Source organism: Plectropomus leopardus, chromosome 12 (assembly GCF_026936395.1).
Source record: "Plectropomus leopardus strain MGB_pleo_1.0 chromosome 12, ASM2693639v1, whole genome shotgun sequence".
Taxonomy (NCBI): Eukaryota; Metazoa; Chordata; class Actinopteri; order Perciformes; family Serranidae; genus Plectropomus; species Plectropomus leopardus.
Window position 1 is genome coordinate 5453098 of NC_142187.1, and position 12752 is coordinate 5465849.

The window sequence follows — 12752 nt, forward strand, 5'->3', positions numbered from 1 at the left end:
TGGATTCAATTTCCAGTCCTGAGCACTGCATTGTTTTTTTTAATTAGGTTAATTAAACTAATTAATTACTAATTAGGTTTATCAGCCTATTAAAAAAAAGTTTTATTTTTAAATGGACAAATAAAAATAAAGGCTTTTAAACTAATTGAGTAAATGAGCACAACACCTGAGTGCTTTACAACAGCAAGGGATTTTGTGTTCATAAATTTGCATTTGAATTTGATGTTTAATAAACTGTTGGAAAATACTTTTTTTTCTCCGTTTGATGAGCATTCAGCTGCATCGCTCTCTGTATTCTAGAGAAACATCAGTTGTATCAACACTATCTCCCCTCTTTTTCCTCAGTAAATCTGGCTCTGTGTCTGGACCGGCTTCTAACATGATGAAAGCAATGGAAATCTGATTCTTGAGATGTCAAAACACCAAAGACAACCTGCTTTGTAATATATACCAATAAGATATTTTATAGCACACATGTTATAACAGTGAGGGGTTGAAATCAAACAAGAAAAAAAAGGATCCCAGATAGATAAATCACTTTGTTTTTTACTTAAGCAAGCTGAGCACAGAAGAACTGCTGAAAATGACATACAAGGTTTTTCTGACTTTCAGTGAGAAATTGGTGAAGTCAATGTAGAATCATATCAAGTATCATCCCGGTAAGTTTGCAGCTCTCAAGGAGGACCATCGCTGCCCTGCAGAAACCTTATAACTCCAGTCACCGTGGTAACTGGCAGCTGACATTGGACCCACATGTTAAAAAAACAAAAAAAAACCAAACTCTTTTTATTGACCTGAGACTAAACCCTTTTTAAAAAACCATTATCAGGTTCAATCAGTTGCTTAGAGCTCATCTAATTGGAGATAAAAGGATTTTGCAGAACAATTACAGTATGCAAGTACTGGTGTGCACTGTGAATAGTGACTCAAAAGTTTCACAACACCAAATCAAAACAAGTAACTGCAGAAAGTGTGACTGGCATTTACATGGAAAAGCTACATTACCACGTACTCTGGAGAATGTGTCTGTCTTGTTCTGTCTTGGTAGAAATATTGAAATATAAAAAGCGATACAGCCTCCTGCTGGGAAATCAAACACAGAAACTAAATGTGCTTCTTATCTTAACATTGACTCTCCATATAAGGCATGAGTTTGTTTTTGTTATAAACATTTTTTTGGTCTTTGCACTCGGTTATCTAAAAAGCAATGTGTACTTTGTCCACACCTGGGGTTAGATGGAGCGTTATTTACAGCGCTGTATCCTCGGAACCTTTTTTTAGTCACCACATCAGAAGATTTCCGTATGATTTTCCAAAAGAAAAAAAAGAAGAAAAAATCAACACTGAAGATATTTTCGTCATTCAGTTTGCCAATGTGCTCACCGTCTTTTGGTATAGACACACCACCAAGGACAGAACATCACTAACAGGCTTCTCACTCGGATGTTAAGCATAGATACTTACACGTTTTTCAAATGCCAGATAAAATGGAAGGCAGGGATTAAAAAGAAATATTCAAAGACAGCAACAGGGTTCAGGATTATCAAATTTTTAAACTGTTAAGCATAACATAACAACTCATTCACCACATACTGTATATAATATTATCCCATTTCCCCCTTCCCACGAGATTGTTCTGTAGCCAAAGAAAATAGGGTTAGAAAAGGGGAAATCTTCTCTTCTGTTCGCTCGTTTTCGAAGACCCCTTAAGAGTTCCTCTTTACATATCAAAATCGCCTTTATCTCTGCAAGGCAGATGTCTTAGGTATATTTAATGACATCGGCTCTGTAAGGTTCCACATCACAAAACCTGTCGGTGTAAGAGAGTCTCTTAAATCCATCCAGTCATACAGTTTGCCAAAATGGGGGCAGTAATAGCAAAAGTAAGCCTCCAGGCTCCTACAGCAGAGCCTCTGAAGGAGAGTCCAGGTATCAGCTGTTCTCCCGAAAGTCCACAACATGACTGTTCATCAAACGGATCTGGGGGCTATTTCTGATAAAAACGAGACACCAGAAAACTAGCCGAGAGTGACCACAAGCAGTCGGCCTTTACAGTTGGGTGTTCAGAGGATTTTGGTCCAAGATTCTAGCTTAGTCAGACCTCCCCTGCTCAGTCTGACTCCAATCTCTATGATCACTCCTGAACCTGCCTTGAGTGTTGAGCTAGCTAGCTGCACAGCTGGGCCAGCTCGGGTTCGGGAGAAGCATTGGGCAGCTTGGAGTTGAAGATCTGCAGAGAGTCCTTGATGCGCGCCACCTCTCCGGCCGACAGCTTGAGCCGATGGCGCAGCAGACAAGAAAACAGGTCCAATGGCTGCGGTGCTGGCGGAGACAGACGGTTAATCCGGTCTCTCATCTCCAGCAGCATCAGAAAGGCGGCGTCCTGCGTTCCCTGCGTGTAAGGGTAGTCCAGCTGGAGGATCAGATCCTTGATGCCCTCGGGGTCAAAGTGCATGCTGTATCCAAACACTTTGAGCGTGTTGATTTTCATGTACCCCATGTTGGACGTCTGGTCATCCAGGTCCAAGGGTTCGTAGAAGAGAGTTTCATTCACCGTTGGGTCGTCTGTGAGAATGCGGCTTCGCAGGTAGATGTGCACTGTTTCAAAGAAGGACTTCCATGTGTTGCCCAGAGACAGCGTCCAGTTGTAACACTGCGCCGTGACGACGGCATCCAGTCGAGTTCTCTCCCAGTCGGGGAAGTCGGGCTGGTTCACCGGCATGAACCAACTCTCCGAGTGACTCCCCCCAAAAGGATTTACATAAATGGCGGGCACAGGCTCCAGTGTTGAATTCTTAGTCAAGCATATCTGGAAAGAAATGCCCATGAGCATGTGGATGAGATTGGACTTGTTTTTGTTGCTCTTGAGTGTCAGCAACATTCTCTTCCTCCAGGCAGGATTGAACCAGCTCCCCAGGCGGACGTCGTTGCTGATGTAAATGGCATGGACCTCGATTCTGCTGTCGAGGCGCTGAAGAAGGTACTTTACCTGAGGAGGGATTAAAAGGACAGCGAGATTACATTCACTCTTACAGGGAGACAGATAATAATAGATCACTTACACACTGGTTCTCAATCCATACATACTTATATAGGGCTGAGCAATATGTCAATATTATATACATATCATATGACAGTAGATATTTTCTTAGATTTTGAATATTGTGTGTTATCTTTTCCTGGTTTTAAATGCTGTACTACAGTGAAGTGTTGTCATTTTCTGAATATACCAGACTGATACTTGGTCCAGCATATGCCTTTGCCCACTTATTTGGGATTTGCACTTAATTAATGCTATACCTTTAGGCTCTGCATAGATGCATGTCCTATGCCATTGCCTGGCATGCACCTCTGTAGAAATGTAACTCAACATTGTGGTGATATTGACCTCCTGTTTATTTTTAAGATGCTGAAAATGATTTCCCCACAGTGAAAACAAAGCTTTTATTTACTTTGATTTCACAGATAAGAAACAATACAATGTTAAGACAATAAAGCCCCAACAAAACAGCATCTTGTGTTTGATGTATCCCAGCTTCATATGAGTAGAAGAAAATATCAGCGGGCTACTTTGAAAAATTACCTTTGTTAAATGCTGCTGTTGGTTCCTGGCTCCAAATAAGTCAAGGAAAACTAGCTACCTAGTTAGCTGCTAGGCTAAATTATATATTGTAAAATGCTAAAGGATTATGCTAATAGAGTTACCATGTTGTATTTGTGGGGAATGCGTGTCTAGGAAAAGACTAATGTTGTTATTTTAATGGCATCAAATTTGTAATCACATTGTTTTTCTGCCATTCATCAAAGGGGAGTAAAAATGCATAAAGTATCAGACTGATTAAAAGAATCAAAAATGGAATTGATTAAATCCTTCATAACTCTTTCTTACTATGTGACTTTGTGAGAGCCTTCTCTTCTCACACTGCAGTCACAGCAAAATGGATTCTGAGCCTGATCTGTGTTTCAGACTCCCTTCTGGTGTCCCTCAAACTGCGAGGTTTTGCTTGACTGATTGCTTTATTATTAGCTTGTGTACGTTCCCTTGCATGTTTAGTATGTTCTGAGTCTGAGACAAGGAGAACTAATTAAAAAGAAAATTAAATACGGTCATCCTACAGCACCAACTCATACCACCATATTTCATTTTTGTTCCTGTCAGAGATTGCATGATTTTGCAGCACTTTAGAACTGCGGCATCTGTATGCCATTGTGTGATGATCTTTCACTCGCTGTTATTATCATTTTTGAAGATGTGTCCAGAAACAGAGAAAACACTTTTCTCAGTTTGTCTTTACATTTTTGTCATGATCTTTGGTGTAATCAGAGGTACTATTATTTGGTCCACAGATATCTGAGAACCAATACAATGCATAATAAGAAACTTTGAGAACCTCAGCATCAGGCATGTCCAAGTCAAAGTTCAGGTAGTGGTCCAGGGATGCAGCGATGCTCGGCCTGCAGGAACCCAGATGGAGGATGTTGCCGTGGTGACAGGATCCACATCGGGTGGCGTTGTCAGTGGCGCAAGAGGAACAGGAGGTGGGGGAGGTGCCCACAACACAGGGGATGACTCCCTGGCAGGTGGGCTGCTCCACAGGGCAGCTGCAGCTCCTCACCTCCTCAGAAAAGGAGCCCAGCACTCCGTGCTCATTGCAGTAGAGCAGAGACTGAGCCCGCCGCAACCAAAACCCAACGGGCCTGCAGAGGGGAGAAAAGAAACACAACATAATCATGTAGTTTTGCATACACTACAACATATTCCAAAAAATGTAGGTACCTGTGTAACAAGCAATTTCACACCTGTGTGAAAACCAGTGTTTCACTTCTCTGTGTGTTGAAAGTTTCAAATTTCACCTCTGACCACACACTTAGCATAATTGATGAGTGTGGTTATGATGTTATGGCATTCTGGAGGTGTCTGTTGTTTTTCCATTCCACTTTAGATGAAACCATGCCTACTCAGGCACAGTGAAAGCCAGCATGAAAGGTCCAATGATTGGCTGCCATCCTACTGCTAGCGTGAGCCAGTTAAAGATACTGCTGCTATAGCCAGCTAGAGCACCCATGGATGTAACCACCCACAGTCCACCTCATTCTCTCTGGAAAGTTTCCTCAGTCCAGCCACTGAATGTCTGTCTCTGTGAAATAGGATAGCTACGGTAGCTTACAAAATGACGATTTGGTCAATAAAAGTGAACCTGGCTATTTTCAACCAGCTCTGTGTCATTGCAGTGTCAGCAGTGTGTGCACAAAAAGTCCATGGGACATCCACTGGCATAGGAATGGGGAGCTTTGGGGCTCATGCAGTGCAGTGGTAGCCAAACACCGGTCATTTGCACACACTGATTACTCTGCAGTGACCGAGCTGGTTGAATATTTGTAAAGTTTCCTTCAACAACTGTTGCCAGAGACTGTTACTGAAAACACACAGAGGAGCTGTTCACATGTAAATATGACACATAGATACATAAAAAAGGTAGAGGGACATCAAAACTCAATGTCCTGTCCTGTACATCACTGCATCAAGGTAAGACGTTCAGCCATTGGAAGCCAGCAATATTATATAAAAGGTTGTTAAGTAGCTTTTTAACTTGTTCTTATGTTACTCATGCTTATTTTCCCAGTCACCCTGTACTGTTACCAAGAGGGCCATTCCCTACTGGTCATAAAGAAAAATTGAGATGTTACACAATAGAGTGATCTCAAATCTACAATTGAATATTGGTGTCATAAATCAATAGCATTGAAGGGGGAAATTAATTATTTTGACACCAAGGTTGTTATTTAACATGAAAAATCATTTTTTAAGGTAAAGCCTCATCATATTTCAAGAGCTCTAAATTGTCTCCTGCATCTCAAAGCCAAACATACAGCTCTGGTGCTGCATTCATTAACAGCTGTTTCCACAGTTGAAAAAACTAACAGCCAATGTAACGCTTTGTGGTCCAGATTAAGAAAAGGAAAGTTAGAATGTCCTGGTGTCCGAGGGGCTGAACCCCTTGACAGTGAAGACGGATGGGGACATCATCGTCCTCTGCCAGAGCTAGACAAATTAAGCACTGTTGTAAATTGACAACAACATGTACAGCTTGAGTTAAAGTAAAAGTTTCCATTCCTTCTGAAAGTCAGATCGATACAAATGTCATGTGAGGAGCTGTGAGGGAAGCAGCCCAATCTGTTCATAAACTTTAATATAAAAGATTTAAAAAAAAGTGCTGTTTAAAGGATAGATTCACAATTTCTCGTGTCAGTCTTTAAACAATAGTACGGTGCCTATCTGACAATGAAACCTGTTTTTGTTTTCAGTCATCATTTCCCCCGTTCAGACTAGCTGTGAGGAGATCCCATCATGAAGTGATTCTAATGGAAGTGCAGGGACAGAATTCACAGTCTGCACAGTCCATTTTCATTCGGAAATCATTACGTACCACTTCTTTGTCAGTGGTTTTGGCATATGATACAGACGCCAAAAGCTACCTTTTGCGGCAGTATGATACACAACATCAGTTTGTAACCCAAATGACACTTGGCATGGCATGATTCGTAAACAGGTAGTGTCAGTTGATAACGCATTCCGTAAGGAACCTGTCGCAGCTGTATCATACGCCATCAGACAGCATCAGGTTGAAATGATGACAGTAACAATGTAATATAAGGAGCTAAAAGCTTCCTATAAAGCAGACAGGAGGAGTAGTGCATGTGTCCAACAAACCCTGGACTTTAACCCGTAAGCCGGGTGTTTGCCTCCCTTACCATGATGTTTATTTCTAAACCGAACCACGCACTTATGTTGCCTAGCCTAAACACCCGTGCCTTTTATAGCCTTATCATAACTATATTCTTTTGTTTATGTCCCGGTGCAGAATCCTGGAATGTCAAAAGCAGATGCAGAAGGATACTTTTGACCGTGGTATGGAGAAGTAAGAGTCCACTGACAAAGTGGCGATATGTTACGACTTGGGATAAGAATGTGTTGGTCTGATCTTTGTTGCACAAATATACTCTGAAGTTCTCAAATTACAGCTTGGAGTTGGAACCCCAAACTAATAGCATTCATGTCAGACAGCCTTTCACATTAAAATGGCTCCCTGTTGGACAGACAGTCAGAGACACTGCTATTGGCTGTACATTTAGTTACATTTGTGACTGACTGTCCGCAGTTTTAAGGCACAGATTGTGCTGCAGAAAACTGTACAAACAGACACTTAACAGGGTGTTCTTGGCACAATTCTCAGTAAGTATTGGGAGCCCATGGGCCCGCCTTCAAGCTATGATTGGAGAGTTGGCTGTTTTTCATTTTGGCATTAATATTGTCTCCTTATATAAGGGTAGCACCCTTTCCACAGTTTAAATTCCATGTGCTGCTTTTATTCTCTTATCCTCCTGTCTTTTAAAACATTCTCAGGAAGTAAAAACCTACAGGTTACGGGGGTATTCTTTAAGAAAAATCTTGCATAAGAGTTTTAAACAAGGATTTCTCCTAAACCACAGTGCTGTTTACTCCATATGCATCCAATTTTCCATAGGTGAAAATGTAATTCGCAGTCTGCTCCTTCCATAGTACTTAAAAATTGGATTGTTTATCTACGGCAATTTGACATCCTTTTTTTTTTTTTTTTTTTTTTTTTTACAGAAGTGTGGGTGTTTGGTATGACTGCAGTGGAGATGAAAATGCAGACATACATAAATTACCATCCACTTTGGTGCGGTAACAGCAGCGACTGAAAATTGGCTCTGCAGAGATTCTATCCCCGGGCTAAGTTCAGGAAATCACACACAACATTGCCCAAATGCTCCGGCAATTCCTTCCCCTCAGGCCTATGTAAATAGACAAAAATGAATGATGATAAAACAAATGGATTTGTGCGGAGGAAAACAGGGGAGCTTTTTTTGCAGCTGAGCAGCCCCTGATAACTTGTTGTTGCCGGGACGAGGTGGGTTAAGACTCTGAGTGACAAGGGTGAGACAGAGAGCGAAAGAGAGAGACAACACAAGGGCGAGTGATGGAGAGAAATGCAGACAGAAAGTGAGACAGAGTGTGAGAAGAGGGGAATGGAGTGATGGGTAAAGGGAAAGGACTGTCAGGGAAATTAAAGTTCTCTGTAAACAAGTGCCGAGCTGTCGGCCTGGGAGAGGACTTGATTACAGCATGCCACAATGCCACGTACCTTACCGCACAAAGGGTCTCACCACCAGTAACTCGACCCTTCATCTCTCTCCCACTCTCCCTTTCTCTCTCTCTATCCCATCATACTATCTCTCTTCCATCTTTTCCTTCCTCTGTGTCTTTACTCTTCCTGCGTCTTCTCACATCCCTCTTAGTCAGCCTCCCTTCCCTGTCTTTACACCTGCTTTTCACAAGCTTGTCTTTGTTTTTTGGGTTTTTTTTGCCTTCGGCACAGCAACAAAACTGCCACGTAATGACAGGTGAGTGAAGCTCACAAGGGTACTTTGCTCACAAGTCAACCACAGGTGTAGAATTCACTCAGGTAAAGGGAGTCAGTTAGCCTGTCATATCGTTACGAGGCAATGTTTTCAACAAGTGGTGCTGGTTTCTATGACAGTTCAGCTGCAGTGGCAGGGAGGTCTGTTTCCAAACACCCGCACATTTGGGCATTACAACACCTTGCCTGGTGTCTGTGGGAGTTACATCCATGTTGGATGATTCTGCACTTCACGATTTACATCCATTGCCAACATTCAGTGCCAATGTACGAAGTAGAGCGCTCGTTCCAAGTCCTCCAAACTGGACGACAATTAACGTTGTTTTTCCATGTTCCCTTTAATAACAAGTGTGCTCTGGTCTGATTGCCCTAACAGCAGTGCAACGTCATTCCCTAAACTTTTGCAATTGTCGAAAGAAACATAAATGACATCACTATGATTAAGGTTTGGGTAAATTTAGGCACAAAAACAATTTTGTTAGGTTTAGGTAGCATCCTGATGTGGGTTAAAATGACTGCCTCACAAACCTTACACTGACTGTTAAATTAAGAAATAAACAGTGGTCCCCTGTGTTTACGTCAGACTTTAGCATTCTGTAACACCTGACACCCTTCCTTTCTCCTGTGATAATTGCTACAGCCACTAGAGGGCTTTGTCTATTGAATATAAACACATATTGTTTTAGGCACTTGGTGGAACTTTTGACGCTGTCTTGAGAAGAACATTTCTGTGCTTGACATTTCGCGAGGCCAAAAGTAACAGCTGGGTCATGGTAAAAAAAAATGAATAGCTTTTAGGAAATGCTGTTAAACTGTGCTGGAAAGCAAAGTCACTGAAAGTTGTTCTGAATTGCCACATGAAGAGAAAGTCAGCTGTTTGCACTTTTGCATCACAGTGTTTTCATAGATGAAACCAAGAGCGAAAACTCTGAAGGCAAGTCACAATATGTATTGCTGTAGTTTTCTTTCAACTCTGGGCAACATTGTAAAGGGAAAATAAGTGGCATGCAATTTAACAATGTTTAAACCCATTTTCATTGCAAGGTTGTAATATACTAACACTTTGTCTTATAGTGATGCACAGAGAACTCTAGCAACTGTGTGAGACATACAGCTAAAACCTACCATAACACCTGGTAAATATCAAACAGTCACGGTTAGTTGCAACGATGAAACTACTTGATTGTGTGGAATAAATATCATTGTTTGGGATAAAAGAAGTACGTAACATCACGTAAATATGACACTTGAGTGAGGTCAGTGTGCACAACTGTTTGTAAATAACATAATATCATATTAAAACAATACTGACTTTTGGTTCCACACAGGAAACAAACAATGGTCTCCTGGCTAAAAGTCTGTTTGGGCCATCAATCTCACCTACTTCGCACCTACGTGGACTTTCTCGCTCTCGCTCTGCTTTTGATTACAATGGTAACTATCTGCATTAAAAGGTGGGTTAACATTGTAGTTTGCTGACTGAGATGCCGAAGGGAATCTTTTCTGTTGTTATCACACGCTGAGGGGTGACAATGTGTCTATATTTGATGACCTGGGAATGAGAATGGGCTGATCTGTTTATGTCACAGAAATATCTATATTTGTATCAGTAATTATACCGTAAGAGAGTATGGCTAATACCAGAAGTTGTTAATACTCTAATTTGTGTTGCCTTTTACAGATATTATAAACATTAAGTTACAGATATTATAAAGATATTTTAACCAAGTCCCTGAATTAATCATATAATAACATATGATTTGTATCTGTATTACTGCAAAACTACAGATGTTGTCTGTATCTGTTCTGAGTGTACCCTCTGTCTCTTATCACATATTGCCACTTTGCAGTGGACTTCTGCATCTACATATTACGCTCTAGGGATCTTTCTTGGTCTGCTGTTGACTTTCTGAGATGGCGCCACCATGATGTCAACAAAAGCACATGGCAACCAACGCCGGGATGTCAACAGGCGCGCATGCTAATGCGGATGGTTAGGATTTGGCAACAAAGGCATATGAGAAGCAAACACTGGACGCTGACATGAAAGTCCGAGGTTCGTTGGGTCCATCCACCATGCCTCCTGCCACTCTAAAGGAACCTTCATGCTCCTTATATTACATTGTTACCAGCTGCGTTTCAACCTGACACTGTGAAACGTGTCAAGTTCCATCTGGCTGTGTTCACAACTGACACTGCCCGTCTGCATATCATGCTGCTGTGGCAGGTGCTGTTTGGCAGCATATCTTAACACTGGGACCAGTTCAGTCCAGCTGTGTTCTCAACTAAAGTCACTCAGTGGGGTATCACACAACCACAAAAGGTGGCTTTCGGCATCAGAATGTTATGCCAAAATCACTACAAAAGCAACAGTATTTGACAACTCGGGAATGAAAATGGGCTGGCATATCTGAATGATTTTTTTTGCTTCCACCCCTAAGGGACAGACCATCATTAGACACTAGATCTGTTTGACTCTAACAAATGTAAAAGCTTCCACAAACTGCTTCAGTCATTGCAGTATCTAAACAGATGATCACTACTATATAATGGTGATGATTCTTTGTGCATGCCGTTGTTTTTAGGCCACTCTATCTGGGAGCGCTGTGTCATTGATACAGATGATCCTTTCAGGTGCATACAGGCTACAGATATCTACAGTGTTGCTACTCCTCTGTCATAATGCCAACAGTTTTTTACACAGTTAGACATATTTACAATCTGTTGACAGCAGAGGCAGCCCAAAGCTGAAACAGCTGAAATCACAATGCCAGGAATCTACAAATACACATTTTGGATGGGAATCAGCTTAAAGGGAGCAATTGTGTACCCCACTGGCATGTTTCCCACCTTCCTGTGTGTATAACTTTTGGGGTTTTGCTCAATTCAAAGCTGAGCTCATTCCAGACAGATAGCTCTGGGTTTTCCCAGCGTGCCCCACTCGCGGCGGGCTGTTAGAGAGCCTACAGCTGTAATGAATCAGCATGGAGCAGCCGGCAAAACTCCCCCGTAATCACAAATTATGTCTTCTTCATTCGGTTTGTTTCTTTCCAGTGCTTCCCAGCGGGTTACCTCTCTCTGGGCAGGCTGATGCGAGGATGTTTGGGGCAGCGTTTGCTCAGGGTGAACAGTTTCCTGACGACCTTCTGAGCTTTGCCCAAGACCAGGGCAGTGCTGGACTCCAGCTGGGTGTAGCGCTTCTGGAGAGACAAGTCAGCCGACCAGAACTTGGCGATCATGGACACATTCAAGAAGCGGTCAGTGGGCAGGCGCTTCAGGAGGGCTTTGAATTCATCTGCAGAGGGAGGGGGCCAGAAATGGGAAAAAGGGAAGGTGGAGAGAGAGAAAATAAAACAAAATTAGATGCTCTCAAGTCATTTATGTTAACAATACCCCTTTGAGCACTGCAAACCTATTCACCACAGTCTCCTTTATCCCCCGTGGCATGCAGAGATAATAACAGAGGAGCTGGGGGAGTTTCATGTGTCATTAGAATACAAAAAAAGCTGTTATGTTCTAATGAATTGCCATTACAAAGTAAACACCTGTGCTTCAGTCTGCAGTTATACTCATTCACCTCACCATTAGAAGCTCATCACATTCACAGTAGCATCATTTGCATCATTGTCATTTAGAAACACTAGTTACCCAACGACTGACAGTGTTGTGTCACATATAGATGCACATTGTCATTTAAGACGCAATTCTTTCTTTAGAGGCCGGAACAAGTTAAGAGATAATCATAGGCTGAATAGAGCAATAAGAGCATGTGATAAAATGGTGAGAGGTTCTATCTCGGTGGCGCTCTGCTCTGAAATGCAAATGCACAAAAAGCAGTTATGAATGTAATTCACAGCAAATTTTGCAGCTGTCGCAGCAAGTTTGTGTCAAAACCATAAAAAACACACACACACACACAGAAAGCAGGGTTTAATCTACATAAATTTATAATTTCAGCTGTCAAAGGACGATCATTTCATACAAACCTAACATCACCTCCACCACCTCCAACAAAATGTCAGTCAAAGCCATTAAAGCATTTATTCATAATGGCACAAAGCAGGGACTTAAAACATAGTAAATTAAATAGAGCACTGATGTCAAACACAGCCCTAATAGATGGCAGGTCTCAAAGTTTAGAACTAGAGAGAAATCCAATAAATTGATATGTTAAAGGGGCACATGCTTTCATTAGACCTGCCTGGCAGGCGCCTGCATCTTCAGATTCCATGTCCTAAGTCAAGACTTTCTGCAGGCAACACTTGAGAGTTTATAATAGAAATGTCTAACTGTTTACATATTTGCTAC

General features: G+C 41.8%; 1 protein-coding gene across 1 annotated transcript in view; it reads right to left on the minus strand.

Moving 5' to 3' along the window:
* Positions 1 to 526: 526 nt before the first annotated feature.
* Positions 527 to 12752, minus strand: part of brinp2 (BMP/retinoic acid inducible neural specific 2) — a 267758-nt gene continuing 255532 nt past the window's right edge. Inside the window, exons 7-9 of the mRNA XM_042498336.2 lie at positions 11517 to 11739; positions 4392 to 4698; positions 527 to 2989 (exon numbers count right to left, since the gene is read on the minus strand). Of these exons, the coding sequence (XP_042354270.2) occupies positions 2168 to 2989; positions 4392 to 4698; positions 11517 to 11739 (1352 nt within the window). The 3' untranslated portion in view covers positions 527 to 2167. The remainder of the gene's footprint in view (positions 2990 to 4391; positions 4699 to 11516; positions 11740 to 12752) is intronic.